This window comes from Musca autumnalis, unplaced genomic scaffold (assembly GCF_047663935.1).
Source record: "Musca autumnalis isolate F117 unplaced genomic scaffold, ASM4766393v1 scaffold_1, whole genome shotgun sequence".
In the NCBI taxonomy this organism is placed as follows: Eukaryota; Metazoa; Arthropoda; class Insecta; order Diptera; family Muscidae; genus Musca; species Musca autumnalis.
Window position 1 is genome coordinate 59,830,729 of NW_027411644.1, and position 27,695 is coordinate 59,858,423.

A 27,695-nucleotide genomic window follows, 5' to 3' on the forward strand; every position below is an offset into this window, starting at 1 on the left:
GGATTGTCGCCATACATTTAAGGAAAATCGCATCTCTTAAAACCCTGGAAGATAAAATTTCTCTCTTTCCGACCTTTATTTTCCATACGAATTGGCATCAGGTAGATGATACCACTGTGCCCGACAACATATGGACATTTCTCCACAAAAAAGAAATTCCCAACCAAAAGCAAATTTTAATGATCTGCTGTGTCAATGTCTGGACAAATGTGCGTTCGTGTGTGTGTGTTGAAGTTCAATTATGTTAAATGGTCAGTTACAATGTGTGTGGGAAATGCAAAACGCGCAGTTGGGAAATTTTGCAAACCATAGCTGTGGAAATCCTGCAGAGATAGAGGGGAAGTAGTAAGATACTCTTGCAAATAAGAGAAACATTTCTTAGTGATAAGAGAACAAGTCTCTCTTTCCTAACACCAAGCTCGTCTTGTGCGGAACCCGCTTAAAAATTTCACTGATATGAACAGAGTGGCGAGATGAAAAAACCGACGACGGCCTCAAAGAATCATTGAAAGAATTCTTAACACAAAACTTTGCGAGTTTTCAAGATCAGTAGCAGTTTGAAACGCGAGAATAACGGACAACGAACGCAGCAATAACTTTCCGATTAATACGAGTGGCGGAAAGAAGGCGCGATTTGAATTTGATATTTTTCTTGTGTGTTTTGTTTTTGTGTTTCAATACTTTATCACCACCAATTCCAAGCAATTGTGCTTGGGGACCTTTGGTTTACGCGAAAAAAAAACGAAAATAATCATTCCATATATCTGTGTGTGGCGAAAAAAAGCGGACAAATGATATTTGCCGTAAAGAAAATTGAAATTAAAAATCGAAAATGAATTAAAAAAGGGAAAATCCCAAAACAGAATTAATAAGAAAATCAAACATACAAACAAACCCGCAAGGAGGAGATAAGATCTCCATTTTCCACTGACCCGCAATATTTAAACAATAGCAACAACGCCAACCGACATCTTCCATCTAAATCCCCAAGATAAAGTGCAACGACCGTTAAATATTCTTCTAACATCATCATCATCTCCGTACTTGAAGATAATCGTAAAGAAAAACATCGCAGCAGTGGAAATCAAGTGACCCCAACAAAAACAAAATAAGAACGCCAAAAACATGAGGCGCTTAAAGTGCTCCGTGTTAGTGTGTATGTAATCTTTATTTTTATTCAAACAAAAAATACAACATTTTAAAATTTAAATGACGTAATTGTTTTAAGTTTAAATCACATTTCAAGAAGTTATTGCTAGCCGGTCCTTCTCCTACGACGACGTCTGGCTTTCTTCGTCTTTTCGTTCTGTGTTTTCTTTTCTTGAGTTGATAAAGTTTTTTTTTTTTTGGTTTTTATTTGTCTCGATTTCAGAGGAAATCATTTAGAGTTCGTATTATTTTTTTTTATATTTTTTGCAAAAAAAATTGTTTATGATTGGAAATATGTTATGTCAAATGAAATTATTTACAAATTTGTTTCGGACGCAAGGTCAAATACTTCGAAATCCGATTTTCGGTTCATACAATTCGTATAAGAATTTGAATTACCCAATGATTACACATGCAAGTAACTTGCAGACAGTTGTGTATACATATTATAGTCGAAAATTCAATTTTTTCGAACTGACACTTGCATGTGTAAACGTTTGGAAAAAATTGAAGTTACTTTCAAAGCACTTACATTGATTACTGACAAGCATGGTACAAATACACAGGTAGCCGCATCGGCAATTGTTGGTAACATAAGATGTCAAAATTTGACATCAATTCAATGCAATTGACACATTATGTTACCATCAGCTGGCTTGATAATGCTACCTGTATTATTGTACCATGCTGACAAGGAAATTTTTGGTCTGTTCCTTTACTTCTGAAAATGGTAAAACCGGCAAAAGTAGTAAAAGTTGAAAACTGCTCCCATATGAATTGTATTGTGTCTGAAGTAAAGGAACGCTTTTCGAGTAAAAAGTTGTAAAACTTGAAGATTCTTGAACGTAAAGGAACAGGGCTTTTATCGGCAGTGAGGTTGTTAGTTGGTGTGGCAGTGAATATGTGTGAGTGTATTGGTATTTTTCGAACTGTCACTTGCATGTGTAAACGGGGCGTTAAAAATATGTCTAATTAAATATTAAGGTTTATTATTTTTTTGGCATGAAGTTCCTTGTTTTTTTTTAGATATAGGTCATGGTCAGGTCAGGTTGGTAGGTCATGTTTATAATTACGCTACGAATAAAGTGATTTTTTAATGGAAATAATAACTTATTATTAATAAGTAAAAATTAATGTTTTGATCATGGTATAATTATGCTTTTTTTTGGCTTATGTCTCGATTAGGGGCACATCTCGGATCGGGCTGACATTTTTTCATAGATAGTACTTGAGTTCCTGATCACAACCATATCGGAAATCTCGGAAATCTTAGTCCGATGTCACACGTACAACATTTTCGGTAACCAAAGGATTACACATGCAAGTAACTTGCAGACAGTTGTGTATACATATTATAGTCGAAACTTCAATTTTTTTCGAACTGACACTTGCATGTGTAAACGTTCGGTAAAAAATTGAAGTTACTTTCAAAGCACTTACATTGATTACTGACAAGGAAATTTTGTCGGCAGTGAGGTTGTTAGTTGGTGTGGCAGTGAATATGTGTGAGTGTATTGGTATTTTTCGAACTGCCACTTGCATGTGTAAACGGGGGGTAAAGTAAATTCAGTTTTTAGAAGTAGGGGGTAGAAAAGTTTATAAAGGAGTTATTTTCTCCCCTCTCTCTACCAAAAACTCAATTTACTTAGCGAACAAATTTGTGCGTGTGATATCGGACTTAGTCAAATTATATCCAGCCTGATGACTTGAGAAACATCAGAAGGTCACCCAGATCTAGTTCTAGTTCATTCTTCTTTGTATTTGCCAACTTGTGATCTGATATCACTAGTGTTGCGACTGATGCCTAGTTTGAATCCTGTTCTGCCTAGCTTGTTTGCCTTTTCGTTACAACCAACAAGTCCCATATGAACTAGGATCCAAGTGAGAACTATTCTGGTCAGACGATATAAGCTTTGTTCCTTTACTTTTTTAATAGTAAAAGTAGCAAAAGAGAGAAGTTCTCTCTTCTCTCACAAAACTGTGAAAATTGCTCTCACGTAACAAGTTTTGCACAAAAGTAAAGAAAAGGGGAAAATAGTAGATCTGGCAGCAATGTCAAAAAACAAGGCTGTTAAAAAAAATAACAAACAAAATAAATTTCACTGTTTTTTTTATTTCACTGGTTTAAATTATTATTATTTTATAGTACGTTTATATATAACCGGATTTAACAAACCCACTGGGCTTCAAATGTCAACTCCCTTGCGTATACGTCAAATAAATCCTCATTAAGAAGGTTAACCCTGCAAAAGGCTATAATAAAAACATGGCCTTATTTTATTTCTTTTTATTTTGCTTTGACAAAGCGCGTAGTTTTCCTTTTGCCTTAATTGTCAAATAAATGTCTAATCAGCAGTTTGACAGATTTTCCTCTTTTGACACAACAAAATTTGTCGAGCAGAAAGTAGTAAAAGAGAAAGCTATTTTGGCTCTCTCAAACTCTCTTAAAATTGCTTCCAGTTTTACTACTTTTTGGGGTTAAGGAATGCTTTCCGAGTTAAAAATGGTAAAACTTGAAGAAACTTAAACGTAAAGGAACAAAGCTATAACTTAGCAAGTTCTTTATTATAGCTCATTTAGACTAGCCATAAATCCTCAACTGGATTTAATAAATCCAGTACAAATCTCATTGCATTTAGAAATATCTTTGGAGGGATGCAGATGTTTATTAGGGCTTTATTTTTTTTTTCAAATTTATCAAAATACCTCGCATATTAACAAATGTTGTACGGCCTCTATAAGTGGTGTTATAGTGTGCGGCACGTTGTTCGGACATGGAAGAGTTTACATATCATTGATATGAAGAAGTCTTTACGGGAAATAGTTTTTTTCTGAATGATATATTTTTCTTCAGAAAATATATGTCCTTAATATACAAGGTGGCGCAAAAGCAAACTTCCGATATTTTTTTGGCTGTAATTTAAAAAAATAAAAACTTTTATTCTTCTTGTGGATTATTTTCATTTGGTCTTTTAATTTGTTTACATCAAGTCAAAAATATGATGTCAGATAAATGGCCGCCGCCACAGTTTATTGTCATTATGACATTTTCCATCACTTTGGCCAAAACTTTCGGCGATAGGTCCTCACATTCTTGACGGATAAGAGCTGAAAGAGTCTGAGGCTTGTTGACATAAACCCGCGACATCAAAAAGCCCCAGAAAAAGAAGTCTGGAGAGGTCAAATCAGGCGATCTTGCTGGCTAGTGCAAATCGCCAAAACAGGAGATTGGCGCCCGGGAAATGCATCCTTCAGCATAGCGGTTGTGGCACGTGCAGTGTGTGCCGTTGCACCGTCCTGTTGGAACCACATGTTTTCCAATCCCAATTCATCAAATTGCGGCAAAAAGAACTCGTTGATCATTGCTCTGTAGCGCTCACCATTCACAGTAACCGTTTGGCCCGCGACGTCTTCGAAGAAAAAAGGTCCGATGACTCCTCCAGCGAAAACAGCAAACCATACAGTGACTTTGAGCGGATGTAATGGCTCTTCATGGGTTACACGCGGATTTTCAGTGCGAGCGGCTAGACGTCGCAGTGTTTCACCAGTAGGCGTTGGACGGCCAGGAAATCTGCGACGAAATTCACGTTGTGCCAAAGTCACCGACTGATTATTGGTCAAACAAATAGTCACCAATATTCCGCGTTCTGGAGCAGTGTAGCGTAACATTGTTTATTAACTTGTATTTCGCATGTGTTTACTACACAAATGTCAAAACAGAACTGACATTAGAGGCCAATCGCAAAATTTATAGCATTTTCTGATAGGAGGATTACTTTTGCGCCACCTTGTTCATCAAAAATAGAAATAAAAATATAAAATATCGTATGGAATTCATGAATTTCATGAACTTATTTCACTGAAATCACTCTAGTGTGGACCGGGAATTACTGACCGGTAAGTGGACATTTTTGAAATGTCAATAATTTTTATATTACCGATTTTTTTCGGTAAGTTAGCGATGAAAATAAAGTAGTCGCTAAGCTTTACCGATACCGAAAGTGTTGTTCATTTCTATTTTTACTTTTTATTCACAATTTGGGATTTTCATTTCACCGATTGGGAAATTTCTTGACAGTGTAGTCGTAGTAGATTGCGAATTGCATAATTGGTTTTTGTAGTGAATAGCACCATTTTGATTTTCCCTGTGTTAACCTCCCAAGTCCGTTTCCTGTGCAGTGATGTCAGTTTTGCCGATTTATCGGCATTTTTACCCCTAAAGCGCCGATTTTTATGACAACTTTTTCACATTTTGTGTAAATATTGTGATTGGTAGCACTGATCTCTGAAAGACAACTATAGCTGTGTTCCTTTACTTACCTGAGGTTACCATTTTTACCATTTGCTACCATTTTTAACCTGCAAAGCGTTCCTTAACCCCGAAAAGTGGCAAAACTGGAAGCAACTTTTAAGAGAGTGAGAGTGCACTCGAGTGGAGAGAGAGCGAAAATGGCTTTCTCTTCTACCACAGGCTATCAGCAAAATTTCTGTAGGTAAAAAAGGGCAGAACTGTTTTTTCGATTTTTGTTTGACGATTATTTCACAATGAAAAAGAAAATGGACGAAAAAACAGAAGAAAAAGTCGAACGCTGACAAAACTAAATTAAAAACTGTGAAATAAAAGACGAAAATTGATTTTTTATGTTTCTTTTTGACATTGCTGTCAGATCTACCATTTTTCCGTTCCTTTACTTTTCTGGTAAAAATGTTCATGAGAGAGCAATTTTGAGCAATTTTGACACTTTTCTCTTTTACCACCCTTACCATTAAAAAAGTAAAGGAACAAAGTATATATACATAAATCTATCAACTTATCATAGCAGAACTACCAGGTAGTGGTATCACACCAGCTGATCGAATATGAAAAGTCAAATCCCTTTATAAAAAAATATTTTTGTTGTAATTTCCCCAACAACATAAAGAAATTTTTGACATAACATATTCAAAATTTTACGATGACACTACCTGGGTAATTGTGCCATGCAACTTATTATAGTACGTTTATATATAACCGAATTTAATAAAGCCACTGGCTTTTAAATGCCAATTCCATTGTGTATACTTAAAAAAATCCGCATAAAGAAGATTAATCAAAAAAAAACTTTAATATAAACAGGCTATTAATTAACTTCTTAAAACTATAGCTTCGTTCCTGTACTTTTTTAATGGCAAAAATAGCAAAAGAGAAAACTATAAAATTTGTTCTCAGAACACATATTTGTTCAAAAAGTTCAGGAACGGAAAATATAGTAAAATTTATTAATATGTCAGGAATAAAAAATGACAGACGTCATACAAAAATAAAAAATATATACACTTGTTTGTACATAAAACGACTTTCGATTTAAATGTATTTATTTCCTTTTTTATATCGTTATGTGCCCAGAACAACATCTGATGCAATTTTTTGCTGTTTATTTAGAAATTAATGAACGAGAGTAGAGGACCAAACTGTTCACAAAAGGCAGGTGATAGCTCCAGGAACAGTTACATATATCAAATTCATCCAACAAGAAATACATATTTTGAACAACAAACTTAAGAAATCATATGTTAATAAAAGCGCCAATTCCCTCCAACCAATTTGGCGTAGACCCATGGCAGAACTACCAGGTAGTGGTATCACACCAGCTGATCGAATATGAAAAGTCAAATCCCTTTATAAAAAAATTATTTTTGTTGTAATTTCCCCAACAACATAAAGAAAGTTTTGACATAACATATTCAAAATTTTACGATGCCACTACCTGGGTAATTGTGCCATGCGTAGACCCATATTTATTACGTTGACTTTTACTATGAAAACAATGAAAATCATGTTGATAATTCCTCTAAAGATTTATTGAAATAACATTTTAATACAAACTTGAAGTTCGGGTACTCCTTCGGTCGTATCACCGCTAGTCAGTTTAAAAACCATTATCTGTAACACCTTAAAGTTTCATTCAATATTTTTAACACCAACAGGATCCACCACATTTTTCGCCCTTGGCATAAACATCGATGGAACAAAAATCTTACCCAGGGGGCCCACGCAGGTCATTGCTTGAAATGGGCATGTCATCTGAAAATATAAGATGTCCTTGGTTGGACTGAATTTAACACCTGTGTGTAATACATACATACATATCTGAGTATTCCGCCTGTGTAAAAACCAATTAGGCTTTTGTATGTCAACCATTTGTCCCACCAAGGATACTGTTGTAGCGGAAGCTAAAAACGTTGAAGGACTTGAACAATATAAATCAAGTTCTTTTAGCGGACTTGTAAAGAAGATAATTCCACACACTTGAGGATATATTTGCCGTACTTTGATGATGGTTTCATACATGGAAATGTGTAAAGCTTTAATTCGTTTTAAAATTATTTTGTATTGATGTTTCGTTTCTCACTTTTTATTTTTTGTTCTTTCAAAAAATGTCAAATATTCCCTTTGACAAATTTTTCCAATTTTTACACAACCAAATTTGTGTAGTAGAAAATAGCAGAAGAGAAAGCCTTTCAGAGCCATTTTTATTCAAAGAGAAACGCTAATTTTGCCAGTTTTTGTTGTACGGGAACGCATTTTTTCAGAAAATTGTAAAAATAGTACTAAATAGTACTATTTTGCAGGTTCTGGAACACAACTTATATTTGTATTAGTTGTATTTAAAGGGCTCAAAAAACATAACTTTTTATGATTTTTTTTTTCAAGAAAAGTACTTTTTAACAGATATTTTTTCATGAGGAAAGGCACATTTTGATCTACCTTCGGCAATTTTTGTTGTTGTTTGTGGCAAATGGTCATCTACGAGACACTGTTTTTAAAAAAGCGCCTTGCTGTGTCCTCTCTATCTTGAAAACGACTGGACGGATCATCACATATTTCTATTGGCTTATTAAGTATCTAATAATCTTGTCTTTAGACGAGGGAATTTGAAAAATATTAATTAAAAAATGGTGGACTTTTAAAATTAAAACTTTGTTAAAAAATTGGGTAGTTTTTTTGACTAATACCCCGGTTACACTTAACCGAATTAACCCAGTTGGTTTGGATTTAAAATGTCAATTTCATAGCGCAAACGTCAAATAAATCCTCTCAAAATGGATTAACCCGGCAAAAAACTGTAGTGTAACCGCACTATAAAAACCTTCAAAATTTAAAAAAAAAAATCTCTTCTTTAAAGAAAATATTTTTATGTACTTAATAATCTCAGTAGTCACACGCGCAAAATTTGCGACGAAACTTTCCCATTATTTTGGCGTTCATAGATCGAGTTCCCCAATACAGCATTTTCATAAAATTACTTTAGTATGCAACTCGATCTGTGAACGCCAAAATAAGGGGAAAGTTTTGTCGCAATATGGTATAATTGTTCCACAAACATCCCAGAAGCGGCAAGTGAGGGTTGGGGCGGTGTTGTATTCAATAAGCCCACAAAAATATATGATTATCGGTACAGTCCTTCTCGACCTATAGTGAACACCGTTTTCTCAAAAACAATAGCTCTGTTCCAGAACTAAAAAGTTTTTACAATTTTTACCACTTTTACACATTTTGCGTTCCCGTACACAAAATTGATATGAAAATCGTTTACGATTTTTAGAATTTTTACGACTTTTACTTACCACTTTATAAAGTACGGGAACAGGCCAGATGTTTGGTAGATGGTCATTTGTCACAAAACTGTTCTGTTTTATGAATTGGTAATTGTTTCCTTTACTTAACATTTTATTTATTTATTTACACTTATATTTATAAGTAAACTAGCGCACCCGGCGAACTTCGTCTCGCTATTAAGGAATAAAATTTCATACAAAAACGCAATTTTCGATTTTTCCAATTTTCCGACTTTTCCAGAGGGATTTTCCTAAATTTTCTTCCGTAAAGACCTTCTCCTCGAAAATGCGAATAACTGACAAAAAATTTTACAGAAATCGGCCTAGCCGTTCTCATTTTATGAATTACTATACATTTTTTACACCATTTTTATATATATAGATTATAAATATAATAATGAAGATAAGCTCTGGCTACTAAGGCCTTAAGCTAAATAAAGTATGAATACAATATTATGCTACAAGTTTTCAAGTTGAAAAATGTAAATATTACATTTTAACAGTCTTATTATTAAATTGTTATAAACAAATAAAATTTCAAGTTTAATCTATAATATTTCATATGGAATTGTAAAGGTTACACGATTTTAACAGTCTTATTATATCTTGTTTTTGAGTAGTATTTTCTGGGTCTCGTATTACTTAACATTTTATTTTTTATCTTATATAGTAATAATTTGAACTAAAATACAAGTTATTCTATTTGCCGATTGACGATTTTCGACCAAACTTATCTGGCATCACTGTTCCTGTGGTCCAAGCATGGCAGAACTACCAGGTAGTGGTATCACACCAGCTGATCGAATATGAAAAGTCAAATCCCTTTATAAAAAAATATTTTTGTTGTAATTTCCCCAACAACATAAAGAAAGTTTTGACATAACATATTCAAAATTTTACGATGCCACTACCTGGGTAATTGTGCCATGGGTCCAAGTATACAGTGATTTCATGGCTCCGTTCATGATGTCAATCAGAAACAAACCAGAGATGAGTATTATCCGCATAAGCAACCACCTTCATCCCCCTATGTAGTCAAGTTCGCTTAGGATTTCGTTTAGACAAGGACCTAAAGCAGTGGCGAGATCATATCATATCCGCATCTGCATGAAATTAGGGATCGTCAATTTCTGTGTGAAATGAGTTACCGTTAAGAGGTTTAAAATTTTAAGACCAGAGTCTATAAACGTTCCGTCTGATTTCCTAATACTTCCAATGGATTTGGTCGTCGGGGTTGGCGGCTTAATTTCGATCAGTTTTGAATGTCAGTTTTGCTCAGTTCGCCAAACTCCTTATTCCAATCCTTATGACAGATGCATATTTTGTTAGAAGACATAGCCCCATATAACTGTACCGCCCGATTTTAGGTATATTGAAGTTTTTAGCTTAATTTTTTGACCGAATTAACTAAAGTTTGGCAGTGATCTAAAAACTTCTCCACCAAGTACCCCATATAACGGTACCGCTCGATTTCAAGTATTTTGAAGTTTTTAGCTACATTTCTAAGTAATTTGGCATTTATTGTACAAAGTGGTTAAAAAACTTATCCACCAAAAATTGTGGACATAGGACCGCATTTTTGTATTACGGTTACGTCGGATTTCAAATATATGGAAATTGTTTATCGACATTTTAATTATGTTGTAGATGTTTGTTGGCCGAACTATCTGATATTTGACATTCCCAATGATACCAAGATTTCTTCACACGTTTTGGTGTAGCTTCTATATAACGAGACGTAGCACTTTAACCCTCGGTTGGACACTCGAGTCTGGCCAGGCTTTTTTTATTTCATTTTGCATTTTAAACTGGGTTACGATTATGCTAGGGATCTGATGAATTCTGGTAGCTTACGAATCCAAAAGGATTAACAGAAAAAGAGTTATAAGGATTTTTATACCCTCAGCATTTATGCTAACGAGGGTATATACACTTTCATACGGGCAAAATGTGCCTCATCGAAATAGTGCTTTTAGACCCCAAGTATGTTTGGACGAAATGTGTTTCAGACAATTTGGAGTCGATTTAGCAATGTCCGCCCGTCTGTCTGTCTGGCTGGCTGGTGCGCACAATAACTCTCGAACGGATGAACCGATTTGGTCCAAAATTTGTCTTTCGCAATATTTTGTCCAAACTTAGTTTAAGTTCAAAGGGTTCGGTAAATGCCTTCAGGTACCTCCCACACAAAATTTCGGAAAAGTTCAGTCTAGGACCTCGAATCGTTTTGATTTTTGTTGTAATTACTTGTATTCACTCCCCCCATACGGCGGTACAAGCTTTATCAGGGGCAAAACCATATTTCCTGAGAAAATAGCCTGAAAGTTTCAAAAAACCCCTATGACACCGTGTGTAGTGATTGGAGCGCATGATAACTGCCGATTCGATCCAAAATTTGGCTTTCATAATATTTTGTCTAAACTTAGTTTAAGTTCGAAGATAGGCCATATCGGTTCGCTCCTTCAGGTAGCTCCCCCACAAAAGTTCAAAAATGTACGGAAAAATTGAGCGCACGATAACTCTCGAAGGGAAGGACCGATTTGGTCCATACTTTACGCATCCTAATATATCTACCAGATATAGATCAGGTTTGAATATGGACTATATTTGTCTATTCCTACGGGTACCTCTCACACAAAATTTCGGATAAGTTCACATTTGGACTGTTCCCGTACTTTATAAAGTGGTAAAAGTCGTAAAAGTTGTAAAAGTCGTAAACGATTTTCATGTAAATTTTGTGTACGGGAACGCAAAATGTGTAAAAGTGGTAAAAATTGTAAAAACTTTTTAGTTCTGGAACAGAGCTATTAAAACCTTTCTATTTAAGCAACTTTCAATCGCTGTCTCAATTACGACGGTAAAAGTTTTTTCAGTGGCAAGTCCATACTTGCCCGAAAGTTGTAAAAGCCCCTATGGCACCATATGCAGTAGCTGGAGAGCACAATAACTCTCAAACTGATAAACCGATTTGGTCCAAAATTTGGCCTTAGTCATATTTCGTCCAAACTTTGTTTAACTTCTAAAATGGCCCATATCGGTCCTCTCCCTAGGATACCTCCCCCACAAAAGTTCAACATTTGTGGCCAACTGCAGTTTAGTGTCTTTTCGGAGATCCTTTGGAAATTTATACCGATGATGTTCTTTGTGGTCCTGTTTACAGCCATATTATGTTTTTCGTGGACAAGTCCATGTTTCCTGGCATACTTGTCCAACAGGTACGATAACCCACTGAAATGACTAGTGGGCGCGATATCTATCGAAAAGATATGACTCTCAAAATAAGATCTACTTCCGTAATGCACTATGTCGGTCCTTTCCCTCCTGCGCAAAACTTTTGAACTTTAATCCTAATCCACACTTTTGTCGGCAAGTTCAAATGTCCAAAAAGTGCCACAAAATTCTGAAAAGACCCTAAATACATTCGATCTGTCAGTAGATGAAAGTTCCAATTCACATAAGCTGAGGGTATATCTCTGTCGGCAAAGCCGACTGATACTCTTTTACTTGTTCACATACATATCACATTCGGAACACGAGTCTGGTCAGACCACTCAGTTTTATTTTTTTTTGTGAAAAATTTCGGAATATTTGCATTGGAAAATATTTATTCCACCATGTATTCAAAATTACACAAAAAGAGGTCGCAAAAGTAGAAGGTGGGTGTAAACTCGTTCACCACAACGTAACTAGGCGTTTACACAAGACAGACTGTCTGCAAATACAACCCTGATTTACTAACACATACATACATACATTTGTCGGCTGTCTCCCAGCAGTCCATCAGTTTTTCACAGACAGTAGGGAAGACAAATTTTCGGCATTTTTGTAAAAATAAGTGAGATAATAATTGAAATGTGTTGAAAACAGAAGAACATGAACAAAAACAAAGTATGTGAACGGAAAACAAAAAGAAATCGACGATTTTCATTCATAATTTTACAACAGTTTTTGCAGTTGTCTGGACGCCTACGTCACAGAGGCAAGTTTTGGGTTTTTGACAATCAATACATGTACTCAACTGTCCTGTCATGTGTAAACGCAGGGTAAATAATCCATTGGTAACTCTTACGTCAGACAATTTTACACATAACTGGATAAATAAAACCCATTACTGAACATTGTTTCTCCATACGATTGAGGAGATAATCCTTATGATGTTTGCCTTCATTCACCTCTTGTTTAATCGTTATTGCACTGCAATAAGCTGTGAAGTTGTAAAATAGACACTCTTCTTTCTGAATAATAATAATCATATTACTTAAATTAAGTTTTTCTGCAAGTTTTTTGTCAAATAAAGATTTTTTTATATACAATTAGGATCCTTTAAACATAATCCACGACTTTTTATATGAAAATGGTAATAACATTTACGAGAAAAATATAAATAATTATGTGGGTCTGGCCATTCTCATGTGTTACGAATGCGACAAACCAGGGTTTAAAATGCTAATGCTGGGTTTATATTATAGCTTCTTGCAGGGTTAACCTTCTTTATGAAGATTTATTTGACGCATATGCTTGGTTTACATTTACGAAATCCGCTAGATTTCAACTGTTGTAATCACGCTACAGGTCGCAATTTTAATCCGATCGTCACCAAATTTTGGGTGTTGATGTAGGTCCCGGAGGGGAAGAAGCCTATTGATTTTGGTGATGGTCGGATAATATTCAGGGGTCGGAATGGGCAAAAAACTTATTTGGCGAAAAAGTTAACGTTTTATTTCAAAGCGAATATATCCGCTTCTATATGGGGTATATTAAAAGGTGGCCAAACATCGAAGATATCGCTATAGCCGCTAATAGAACCCAACTTTTAATTTTTGCGATTTTAATAATAATGACGAATACCATAGCTTTGGTTGGGGACCTTCCAAAAACAAAGTCTGACTATGAAATTAGAAAATCCACAATTTTGATCGGATCGCCACGAAATTTTTATTTTGGTGATGGTCGGATAATATTCAGGGGTCGGAATGGGCAAACAACTTATTTGGAGTAAAAGTCAACGTTTTATTTCAAAGCGAATATCTCGCTTCTATAAGAGGTATATCAAAAGCAAAACCTGCTAATGAAAGTAGAAAATATAACCTTTGCAACGATGTCACGTAGGTTGCCGAATGTGGTCAAACAACGAAGAGATCGCAATAGCTGCTAATAGAATGGCGAATATCACAGCTTTGGTTGGGGACCTTCCAAAAGCCAAGTCTGACTATAAAAGTAGAAAATCCCATCTTTACAATGATGTAAAGCAGGTTGGCGTAGGTGGCGAAATAACGGGGATATCGCAATAGTCGGTAATACATCCCATTTTTTAATTTTTTTGTACTCACGCTACGCGTAGCAATTTTGATTAGATCGTTACGAAATTTTGGGTGTTAATGGGGGTCCCACAGACAAAAAAACCTATTGATTTTGGTAATGGTCGGATATAGCCTTGGCTCCATTGTATAAGTAAAGAGGTAGATTTAAATGAAAAAAATCTATAGAACCCTTGTTTTTCCTGAATTCCTAAAACTTCAAAATTAAGCAACAAGTGGGTTTGTTTACAACACCAATTTTGAGCATTTTATAAAAATCGCGAAAAATTAATGAAGGACCAATGTTTCTCGGCATAATCAAGTTGTGGATATGATAAAATGTTTGTTTCAATGATAACCTGACAAATTATTTCCATACAAATGTTCCAAAAATAATTTTAAAAATCATTGAATTCGATTGTTTTTAAAATTATTTGACATATTATTCAAACACCACACACACATACACAGTTTGTGTATATTGTTTTGAAGTTTTAGGAATACTGGAATGAAAAAATTTAAATCGACATAAAGCTTTGGCTAACCTTTCTTATTAAACCATGCTTGGCTCACTTGTTGGATTTAAGTCCATATTTACATTAGGCAATTTTCCTTGCGGCAATTGTCAGTTTGTTGGTGAGAGAGGGTGTTGAGAGGCAAAGGGTTACCATATGCCTCAGTCCTCTCTCCATCAAACTGACAATTGCCGCAAGGAAAATTGCCTAATGTAAATATGGACTAACAAACCCACTGGGTTTCAAATGTCAATTCTTTTGCGTATACGTCAAATAAATCCTCATTAGAAAACATACGATGAATCTTGTAAAAATTGCATATTTTGCGTACTTTAAGCTGTAATTACGTCATCGGGGGAAGTCATAGAAGCTTCATATGGCATTCCGGATATGCTCAGGGTGTCTGCTATATAGTCCTGTATTCAAATATTTAATATAAAGTTCATAGCGCCCACGATTCGCCCATAACCTAAAAATCGTCATGAAGAATGCCATTGAAAAGTAAATGGCATATTTGGTAATGATATCACAGGTAAATGATTTCCCTTTAGCAGTCTTCATGACGATTTTTAGGTTATGGGCGAATCGTGGGCGCTATGAACTTTATATTAAATATTTGAATACAGGACTATATAGCAGACACCCTGAGCATATCCGGAATGCCATATGAAGCTTCTATGACTTCCCCCGATGACGTAATTACAGCTTAAAGTACGCAAAATATGCAATTTTTACAAGATTCATCGTATGTTTTCTATATTTTTTGATAAATACTCCCCATAATTATTTAAAAAAACGTTTTGTATCGAGCGTACAACATCTTCTTAATATATAAGCGTCGAAAAACCCGCAAAAAAATATTTGTTTGTATCCGAAAATAACGAAATTCTGGGTAAAACTCGTAAAAACCGATTTTGAGCTATATCTCAAGAACAAGAGCTGATGGAGAAAAACCGTGACCAGATTTGAAAATAGCTCGCCGATTTCATTTATAAACAACAACAACTTCGGTTGAAACAAAAGTCGTGTTGACCTGTGTAATAATAATAAATCCTCTCGAAGTGGGTTAACCCCGGCTAAAAACTCTAGTGTAACCGTACTATAACTCATATTTTGCAGCACACATGATCAACACATATCAGAAAAGAGAATAATAGCTCATTTAGACTAGCCATAAATTCTCAACTGGATTTAATAAATCCAGTACAAATTTCATTGCATTTAGATATACCTTTGGAGCAAAGCATATTTATATAAGGTAAAACTGACAATCAGCTGTATTCTTACTTTCTTGTAAATTTAGTTTTCAAAATGTAATAGGGTCTACTCATGAAATTTGAAACTTCGAAATTTGCTACCATAAACTACTGCTTTTCATCCTAAACGTGTAATAAAAATGACCTATGAAAGTTTACATTTACAAAATCCACTCGATTTCAGCTGTCAATTCCATTGCTTAAACGTCAAATGAAATCCAATGGATTTCAGATAAGTTTTCATTTGACGTATAACATTGTTCCACAACATCCCATACGGGACAAGGGAGACTTCTCTCATATCAATGAGTGCACCCCGATTCATATTTAGCTCAATGATATGGGACCTACTGTTTATCGCCGAGTCCGAACGGCGTGTCCTAAGACACCACTTGTGGAGAAGTTTTTCAAGGCTGAAATACTCAGGAAATGTCGCCAACATTACTGAGGGGTATTTTGCCACCGTTGAACCCCCGACCTTATGCGTGCAAGGCGGGCGTGCATACCATTGCACCACGGTGGCATTTGACGTATACGCAAAGGAATTGACAGTAGAAATCGAGTGGATTTCGTAAATGTAAACCAAGCATAATGCATTAAAAACCACGATATTATTAATTCCTCTTTTTCGTTCAAAGGACATGAGAATTTTTGGTGAAGACCTCGTTTGACGTCGTTTCACTTTGCGTTGTTTTCGAAGTTGTCAACTGTCAATTCTTTTGCGTGCACGTCAAATGAAAACTCATCCGAAATCCATTGAATTACATTTGACGTTTAAGCAATGAAAATTACAGTTGAAATCGAGGGGATTTCGTATTCCAAAACCTTCTTTGCCAAAACTTGTGGGCATATGTAGGTCCACGTTTTGTTTGAAGAGATTAAGTTTTGGAACTTCTGAGAAGTGTTATCGTAACATAAGAAGAAATTGCCTAACGTCATTGAGAATTATAGGACTTTTATGCAAACATAGACTTTATGAAATTCCTGGGGCTCAATTCTGTTTCTATGAAAATGTGAAATGAAATTTTTATAAAGTAGAAAACTGTCAAATGAAAAAAATTATAAAGGAAATATTTTTCGTTTCAAATTTTCATAGAACAAGAATCCAGCCCCTGTAAACTGATAAATTATTTTCATTCATTAACCTGATATATTTCTTTTTTGTAGATTTATTTCTAATATTCCCAGCCTCTCATCATGCCTTCAATATCATTGGCATTAAAAAACAGATGCTGTACGAATATGTGGGCACAGTACAGGTAGGAGCTAAGGCGCCACAGGATGAAGAATTACCAGCACCACCAACCTCAGGCTGGATAGTGAGGGGTAAATTAACATTACAGAGGCAAAATAATAGTACATTGGCGGCAGCGGTGAGTATAAAATAACACCATTACCATAATAAAACCAAAAGTTTTATATACTGTCGAACTTCTCTATAACGTAGCACTTGGGGACCGACGAACTACTACGTTCCCCTTAAAAACAAAGTTCTTTAAAGAGAAGTTAGACTCCATTCCATTTTGTTATGCCATTCGTTTCATTGATCTTACCATATCTATGACATGGACTGGACATAGTATTTGGCCAATATATTCTTTGAAGTTTCTTTAAGCATCTATTTACGAATGACCAGAGCCTGTTGAAGGTTCTTGAGGACATGTAACATGTTTCGCATTAAATTCCGCCTTGTAAACTTCGACTTCAGGCTTAAAACTTATCACTCTTCTATAATTTTATTATGTCGATATTGATAATTTATATCTCACGTTCTCTGTTTATACGTCCAAACATACGTTATGTGAATGGACAAGGGTTCGTTTATGTCAATTCATTTGCCAATTTCAATTGAAATCAATTAATAATTTTTGCTGTGATTTTTGATTACAACCTCTTGACCCTCTAACAAACAAAACAGAACAACAAATACTGATATGTATGTTCGGTATTGAAAATCACACAGTGTTTTCAAATACAAGTGATTGAGAATGTGATGATAAGTCGATAAAGACACATACAAAACAAATGTACATGTGTTGTTAAAACTACGTCATAAACTGGAATACATTTGTGGACGTTAAAACGTAGTTTTGGGATTTACTTCAAGGTGTAAAGCCCCCGGCACATACGATCCGTTATGTGACGCGTTGCGCGTTGAAAACAACAACCACATGAAAAATGTGTAAGTGATGCCAAGTTTGTTCTGGAAGTTTTCATGTGGTTGTTGTAATGCGACGCTCAACGGACCGTATGTGCTGGAGACTTAAGGGTGTAGCTAGAGCAAAGAATTTAAGGGCCTGTTTCACTATGTCGAAAGAAAATGATTGCGAACGAAAAACACCTAAACTTTGGTTTTTCTTTTCGTTCGACATAAGGCCTGTTCCATAACTTTGCAAGTAGAAAGTACTTACAAGTTCTTGCAACTACTTCTCATTTCTCTTTTACTGAACAAGTTTGTTATCGAACAGCATTTTGTAAAAGTTTGTACAAACTTTTGAGTTCTCGAACAGACCTCTAGTGAAACAGGCTGTAAGCATTAGCATAGACTAATATGCTGTTTATATTAGAGCTTTTTGCGGGGTTAACCTTCTTTATGAGGATTTGTTTGACGTATATGTAATGGAATTGACATTTAAAACCCAGTGGGTTTGTTAAATCCGGTTATATATAAACATACTATAATGGTGCATTTGCACTTTATAGGCCATTTAGATATGACATCATTATGCCAAGTTTACACTTGCGCTCCAAAATCCACTGGATTTTACGAAATCCTGAAATACACCCCGGTGTTTACATGTATTTTTTGTTGATTTCAAACATATCAAGTTGTTGTAAATTGTATTAGTCATCAAAATATACGACAATATAGAACTTCACAACTTTATTTCGAAAATTATGGTAAAATTATCTGTATATTTTATTAATTGCATATAGTACTAACAAATAAAAAAATAACGAATGATTTTATCGTTGAGACATCATAATAATTAATTTTGATAGATTAAAGGTGTGTTCAGAACATGCAAAATATTACCACTTGCCGTACTCCGAAATCTAGCAAGACTTGCACTTCTCTTTAAAAAATGGTTTCGAATAACACAGTCTTCTCCTGTTTTCTGCCATACAATTTTGACGTAGTAGAAACTAGCAGCATGTTCTTTGGCATCTAAATACGATAGCTGATACGAATGACAATTCGCTCCTTTTTTTAAATTACCATTAAAAAAGCACGGTAACACAATGAAAAATAGCATTGTGACAGAGTAATTTAATATTTTTTTCATATTGTTTACAAATTTTTATACAACATTTTTTGTTGCAGCAATGGACTATCTACCTTGTTTATTGTAATACGTGAAAAGTGTTGCAACTTTTGGTACGTTTTTAGGCAAAAACAGGATTTTATATCATGTGTACTGTGATTTCGATGTTGATTTTGCTGAAATCACGAAATGAGATGATTTAATTTTTGTATGCGAAATCATGATAAATTTTGCTTGATTCCGAGCGAAATCAGGAAACGCCTTCCAAATCGCGAAACGACGCCGAATGTAAACCAAACATTAGCCGGATTTAGCGCATTGTGTGTGTCTTTTTACGTGATAATTAGTAATAATTATTACTAATGTTGCAGATTTTGACAGTTGTATAAAGGAAATGTTGCTGAAAAAAAAATTATTATTATCAGGTTTTATTTCCTAAATCCGGCCAAAATCTACCAGATTTTCCCATACAAAAATAAATCCTCGTATTGTGTGGCATAAATCCACGTATACAACTCTGTTTTCTGCAACATGTATCTAGAAAATACAAAAAGTTGCAAGCTGGCACAAGAAATAAGGTAGATGCATGGGCGAATTGCTATAACAAAAATAATTTAAAATGTCAAAATTTGTAAACAAGACGAAAAATTAATTTTGCTTTGACAATAAAGTTGATTTTAATCAACCTAGACAAATATTTACGCTGTCTAAACGATAAAATAATTCATTATTTGCTCATTAGTTAGCATTATACCCCGGTTACACTATTGAAGGTTGACCCACTGGGTTTAATAGATACAGTGGGTTAATCTTTGCTGGTTACACTTAGCTTTTCGAGGATATAAACTGATGTTTGTTTACGTATACATTAAAAATAACTAATAAAGTCGTGTTTTACACTTTTACAATTTCTCGTATGAGATACCGTCCCCTCTTTGCTCATAATGGTATATTTTACACACAGGGATACATTTTCGTATCATGGTATCAAGCGTACTTTTTGTTAAAAAAGTGTCTAATGTAAAAAAATAAATAATTTTATGATTTTCAAATAATTTTAGATTTATTAACTCCATAAAATCTCATGCGACCAATCGTAAACGTGTAAAACACGACAAACTCTGTTACAAAAACAGTTGCAACTTTTGGTACTTTTTGAGCAGAGTTGGATTTTTTTGCACCAATACCAAATACAACACTGTACTTTTTGTGGATTTGTGCCGGATTTAAAATAAACCCAGTCGTGAGAGGATTTAATTGTATGGCAAATCTGGTCAGATTTGACCAGATTAAGCAATAAATCCTCATGAAGTGGGTTAAACCGGCAGAAAGCTGTAGTGTAACCGTTCTATTAGTAGCATAATGTGCTAACATTTTCAATATTAAACAATAAATTTGTAATTTGCCGTATGTTTTTTGAGACGAATTCAATTTACAACAACTTCTTTTGACGTTTCAAATCAATTAGATGGGCTGATGCATCTACCTTTGTAATTGTGCTATGAACAAAAATCAGCTGACTGCCATTTAAAACCTCCAAAAGTATATATAAATGCAATGAGATTAGTACTGGATTTATTAAATCCAGTTGAGGATTTATGGCTAGTCTAAATGAGCTATAATGGTGCATTTACACTTTACTGGATTTAATAAAATGTCAATTCAATTGCTTATATCGGGTTTAGAAATGTTTGGTTTAAATTCAGTTGGTTTAAATTCAGTGGTTGTCATTTTCATACAATATATGTCAAATAAATCGAGAAAGTGCACTTAATCATCGTATAATACCCCGTTTGCACTTAACCGTATTTAACAAACCCACTGGGTTTGAAATGTCAATTCCATAGAACAAACGTCAAATAAATCCTCATAAAGAAGGTTAAAACGCATTTTACACTTAACATGTTTTATAAAACATGCATCATTTAAGTTGTCAATTCCATACAATATATGTCAAATAAATGACGTAATAGTACGGTTACACTAGAGTTTTTTGCCGGGTTAACCCACTTCAAGAGGATTTATTTGACGTTTGCGCTATGGAATTGACATTTGAAATCCACACCCACTGGGTTAATCCGGTTAAGTGTAACCGGACTATTAACTCCCAAAAACACCTGTTTTAAGTGCAAGTGTAAAATGTATTTAACCCGGCAAAAAGGTCTAACGCAAACACCGTTTTAATCTATTTAATAACCCACTGGATTTCAAATGTCAATTCCATAGAGCAAACGTTAAATAAATCCTCATAAAGAAGGTTAATAGTTCATTAAGACTTGCCATAAATCCTCGACTGGATTTAATAAATCCAGTACAAATCTCATTGCATTTAGATATACATTTTGGAGGATTTAAATGGCAGTCAGCTGATTTTTGTTCATAGCACAATTACCAAGGTAGATGCATTAGCCCATCTGAACGAATTTGAAAAGTCAAAAGAATTTTTTGTAAATAGAATTCGTCTCAAAAAACATACGTCAAATTACAAATTTATTGTTTAATACTGAAAATGTTAGCACATTATGCTACTAATGCTAAGTAAAGAGCGAATAAAGAATTATTTTATCGCAGTTTGCCCATCTAAAATAAATAAACGAATTATTTTATCGTTTAGACATCATAAATATTAGTCTTGGTTGATTAAAATCAACTTTGTACATCAAAACAAATTTAATTTCTCCGCCTTGTTTACAAATTTTTACATTTAAAATCATTTTTAGTGTAGCAATTCACCGATGCATCTACCTTGTTTCTTGTGCCAGCTTGCAACTTTTTGTATTTTCTAGCAACATGTTGCAAAAAACAGAGTTGTATACGAGGATTTATGCCAGATTTAAAACAAATCCACTCAATAGGAGGATTTATTTTTGTATGGGAAATCTGGTAGATTTTGGCTGGATTTAGCAAATAAAACCTGATAATGGGCTAAATCCGGCTAATGGTGTCATATCTAAATGGCATATAACCCGGCAAAATGCTCTAAGGCAAACGCCGTGCATAGTCTAAACCAAGTTTAATACTAGAAATAAATCCTCATTAAGGTGGTCTAAAGGCCAGAACAGAATCAATCGTTGCTTGCTTTGCTTGCTTCCCAAATATCAAATTATAAAGGAATGACATTTGGGGAAGCAAGCAAAGTCCCGGTCCACACTAGGATGAATTTCATTAAAAAATTTCATGAAATTAGGCGTTTCTAGATCGAGTTCCATAGTAGAGTAAAATCACGAAATTGCTGTAGTGGGGAATTCGATCTAGAAACGCTTAATTTATGCAATTTTTTAATGAAATTTACGCTAGTGTGGACCGGGAGAAAGCAAGCGACGATTGATTCTGTTCTGGCCTTAATGTACACATGCTACTAACGCGGAAAAAAACTTGAATGTAAACGTGCCATAATGAACATCTGATTTCTTTCAAAAAATATGGAATTTAACGCCGTTTGCATTAGAACTTTTTGCCGGCTTAACCTTCTATGTGGGGATTTATTTTGACGTATATACAACAGAATTCACATTTGAAACCAAGTGGGTTTATTAAACCAGGTTATAGTATGGTCATACCGCGTTTATATATAACCGGATTTAATAAACCGACTGGGTTTTAAATGTCAATTCCATTGCTTATATTTCAAACAAATCCTCATAAAGAAGGTTAACCCTGCAAAAAGCTCTAATATAAACAGCATATTACACTATATTTTTATGCCGGGTTAACCCTCTTCGAGAGGATTTATTTGACGTTTGCGCTATGGAAGTGACATTTGAAATGCAAACCCACTGGGATAATCCGGTTAAGTGTAACCGGGGTATTATCTAGAAACTTGTTATTAGATATTCCGCCTTAAAGTATGCTTATCAATTCATCTTCTTCTCACAGTCCATCTAAAATAAAATGTGAAGTATAGATGGCGTAAAATATACAATTTCTCTTCTTTAACAAAAATTAAGAACCCATAACTCGCGCAAATTTATGATATTAGCTTTCTAATTTCGTCTTGATATTGATTATCGACCAGTTACTCATCTTCTTATCCGTTTATATATCAAAGTTAAGAGATTTATAGTTTCTCTCCTCAACATAAAACTTATCCTCTCCTCTCCCTTACAACAGCTCGTTATCGACGATGTTACGCTTAATAATTCCGGTGAAAAGTTCCTGCAAAATAAAGAAATGTATCCGACATATAAACCCTTTAAAATTGCCCTTACACCTGAGGGTGCCATCAAACATTTGGTCTTCAAGGAAGGTGATCCGATATGGTCAACAAATTTCAAGCGGGCCATTGCATCAATGATACAATTTCAAACGAAAAAGTCTGGAGCCTTTGTGGTGGATGAGGTAAGTAACTTCGACCAGAACCTTTAAATACATCTTAATATTCTTATTATTTCCTCTCAGATGGGTATCCATGGTGAATGTCTCACGGAATATTTTATCTCGAATAAAACCAATTATATTTCTATACGCAAAACACCGGAATTAAGTACCTGCAAACCATATGCCGAATCCATACATATTACACGCAGTAATGTCCCAACGAATACGTGTAAATTTGATTTCCAACAAAATGTGATTAGCGGTAATGAGGCCATATTTGGTATGTTACCACATCCGGAGACGGGATATTTCTTGAGTATGGCTCATGTTAAGGGTTCGACGCTGATTCATACTTTTGAATCGACTGGTGAGGCGCAATTTATTAATTCAGAGTAAGTATTGGTGGTCGTTATATAATTTTAGTGTTGCCATCATTAGCTGATGATCTACCACAAAGGATCGTAGCATATTGGTTGGGTGTGTGGGACTTCGCTAGAATTCACTTTTTTAATAGAAATTCTTTAGGTCATGTTAGCTCAATTAAATCATTTAATTAAAAACTTTCATAAATAATGAATGACCTAATAAGAGAACAATAAATAAAAAAATACTCAACTTTTTTCACCTTTCAGATTACTCTTAAACTTCCTCAACGAAACGACGATTGACAATCCAATTGATGTCGAAACTTCGATGAGTTCCCAGGAAACCGGTCTACAATTATTACCCATTGAATTAAATGATCCCACGGGAGGACGTAATCCACAGCAACAGGAAACTTTGATTAAAACTGCTTCACGTCTACTCGATAATTTAGCCGAAGGTTTAGAAATTTCCAATTATAAATTTACCGAACCCTATGATGCTACAGTATCGGATGTCATACGCCTTCTTACGGAAATGGATTTTGAATCTCTCAAAAAACTGTACACCGAAGTGGATATTGGCACTTCCTATCGTCAAGAGACAATACGTAATATTTTCCACGAAATAATACCACGCATTGGTACAAAAGCTTCGGTATTTCTAACACGCTATTTGGTTGTTAAAAAAGAAACAAAATCTACAATTGCCGTTCAACTGTTGGTCTCAATGCCATTCCACATTTTCGAGTTATCACACGAACTGGTTAAAGAATGTGAAGTTTTCTTAACGCTCGGACCCGATCGTCCCGACGTACGGCAAGCTGCCATTTTGAGTTTTGCCACTTTAGTTTATAATGTCCACATAGCCGGTGCCATAAATCGGGATATTTTTGAGGATTATGTCCAGAAATATTTCAATTTGTATTTGAGTAAGTTTCCTCTCTTTTAATATCTTATGGATGCTTGTAATAATCTCTCTTGTTTTTCAGGTTCCCGCGACTATGATACGAAAATGTTGTATCTCCAGGGGTTGAGTAACCTCCAAGTTGGCAATGTGGCAAACTATTTGGATCCTATTGTTAGTAATGGCGAAGAAAATCAGGATATTAAATTTTTGGCAGCCTGGACCACACTATCGCTGGCGCCCAATCGTGCTGAAAGGGTAAGTTGAGAGTCAGTAAAGGCGTCTGCACAATGGATCCGTTGAGTGCTGCGTTGCAACAAACACATGAAAACTTTTTACGACTTTTTCAAGTGGTTGTAGTTTTTAACGCGTAAGACGACACTCAACGGACCGAATGTGTAGGGGCCCATTCCAGTTCGAAACACAATAAGTTTGAGTAAAGTTTTGCGTTAAGCGTTGGCAAAAAAAAACGAGAACCACAAGAAACCAATGACAGTTACACTGAGCTTTGATGTGTTTTGTAGTATGCATGGTTTAATAAGAAAGGTTAGCCAAAGCTTTATGTCAATTTAAATTTTTTCATTCGAGTATTCCTAAAACTTCAAAACAATATACACAAACTTTGTATGTGTGTGTGGTGTTTGAATAATATGTCAAACAATTTTAAAAACAATCGAATTCAATGATTTTTAAAATTATTTTTGGAACATTTGTATGGAAATAATTCGTCAGGTTATCATTGAAACAAACATTTTATCATATCTACAACTTGATTATGCGGAGAAACGTTGGTCCTTCATTCATTTTTCAACACAAAATTGGTGTTGTAAACAAACCCACTTGCTGCTTAATTTTGAAGTTTTAGGAATTCAGGAAAAACAAGGGTTCTATAGATTTTTTTCATTTAAATCTACCTCTTTACTTATACCATGGTAGTATGAAATTCCAAATAACTGAACTGGGGCTCAATTCTGTTTCTATGAAAATGCGAAATGAAAACTTTTATAGAGGAGAAAACTGTCAAATGAAAAAAGTTGTAAAGAAAATATTTTTCATTTCAAATTTTCATAGAACAAGAATCCAGCCCCTGAACTGAACGTCATCAACTCCCAACGCCAAAAACACATCCAAGGTTTTAGTAAAGTTGGGCGCCATTTCTGATAAAGGAATAAAATAGCAAGGGTAACATAGATCCCATTTTTCTTTTATTAGAAATAATGCCCAACTTTACTGAAACGTTGAATGTGTTTTCGGCTTAACAACGACTCAATTCCGCAACGACCGGTTCTATGTACCGGATTGACTTGAGGTAACATCATCTCGGTCATGGGGCGTCACCCCAGCAACTACATGTTCTTCTTCGACTTTAGTCCCAATTTACATTAGGCGAGTTTACTTGCGGCAATTGTCAGTTTGAAGGAGAGAGAGGTGAGGCATATGGTAACCCTTTGCCTCTCAGCCCCCTCTCTCACCTACAAACTGACAATTGCCGCAAGTAAACTCGCCTAATGTAAATTGGGACTTATTTTGGGAGCAGTATATCTCGGAATACTTACTGCGGGATAGGGAGTAACTCTAGACCATGGTTTAGCTCCGTTTATCACCGTCTCATCCAGCATAGATCGGTGTCGGTGAGTTGCAACGGATGCGGTGAAAGGGGAAATTTTAAAAAAAGTTCAAGCCTGACCTTCCTGATACAGTATATGAGATAGGAATTATGTTGCATCGTGCTGCGCCAACTTGGTTCCCGTCGTTGTCATTAGATTATGAACACCGCCCCCACTTTTCCACAATGTGACATTACTGCAGTCTAACTGCGATAGTCTTTATGGGAAGATCATGTGATATGTGTCGGAGAAGATTAATGGTTGCGTTGATTCAAGAAAGGAAGCTAAACAACTGCAGTCTTCGGAGTTGTGGTGGATACAAGGTGCCGCGCTTGGATTTTACGAGAAGTGGAGGTGGTAGATTTGCAATCCTATTGCACCAGTCTGTCCAGTAGAGGTCTATTTCGCTTGCGCTTGATCTGGTGATCCATGCTGTAAGTGTGTGGGGGTAGGGGTGTGTGCCGCGTTAATTGGGGAAACCCAATTGGGAAGGATTCAGAGAATTCGCCAACCAACGTTTCAGATTACTGTCCAATCCCTCTGATTTTCGGGTAGCATAGAGGAATTACTGAGAGAATTTCCGAGCAAAAGCGACGGAGTTGGCAAATGATCGTAGTGTGGTTTGCCGTAAGAACCCTAGCGACCCCAGAGTCAGAAAGCTATTGAGAGAATTGTGGACAGCCGTTAAAGCGTTATCGCAGCCGCTGGCAGAATACCTATAATAAGACCTAATTTCCGAGCAGAAGCGAGATTCTTAACTATGAGAAAACCAATTGGCAAGGATTACGTCGTGGTGCTTAATGTGGGTACCTGCCATACGGCCTACCCCACAGTGCTCTTAACACCGGGTGAATACAATGCGTCTACCAACGCCCGCGCACGGAAAGTACGAGTACCAATTCGCTCACACGTATTTGGACGTGATCGCCACCTTGGTTAGGAGCGGAGCCTATCTAAACTCCTGTCTTTCTATGGGTCAGGCACCCGGTTGATATGCAACCCCACATTCGAGCCGAAACTCTACATGCTGTCCTCACGGACTGCACAATGGGCCCACAGGTACCGCGGCAACGTACAACACAAACAATGGACGAAATCACCCTCACGGATGGTTGGCACGACATCCACACCAGTAAAAACGACGCCGCACCAACACCAACTCCTACAACTCTCCTCCAACACCAACACACCCCAACTGTAGAGATGACTATGCGGAGGAATTACCTCCACTAAGTCTAGTCCTTATCCTATCAAACACTTCACGTGCATACCTACTTAAACAACTAAAGGTCCGACTGTCTCCAAGTGCCCTACTGAAAACCCACCCCGCCCCTCCATACGTTATACCCATTTTGACTAAATCTCTAATGTCATCATAGTAAGGACATTCCGTCAGTATATGCCTCCAGTCCTCAATCATCCC

General features: G+C 35.6%; 1 protein-coding gene across 1 annotated transcript in view; it reads left to right on the forward strand.

Annotated features, from left to right (window-relative positions):
- Positions 1-548: 548 nt before the first annotated feature.
- cv-d (vitellogenin-like lipoprotein) overlaps positions 549-27,695 on the forward strand; it is a 63,019-nt gene continuing 35,872 nt past the window's right edge. Inside the window, exons 1-6 of the mRNA XM_073975855.1 lie at positions 549-1,156; positions 16,981-17,186; positions 23,190-23,417; positions 23,478-23,788; positions 24,029-24,690; positions 24,751-24,923. Of these exons, the coding sequence (XP_073831956.1) occupies positions 1,126-1,156; positions 16,981-17,186; positions 23,190-23,417; positions 23,478-23,788; positions 24,029-24,690; positions 24,751-24,923 (1,611 nt within the window). The 5' untranslated portion in view covers positions 549-1,125. The remainder of the gene's footprint in view (positions 1,157-16,980; positions 17,187-23,189; positions 23,418-23,477; positions 23,789-24,028; positions 24,691-24,750; positions 24,924-27,695) is intronic.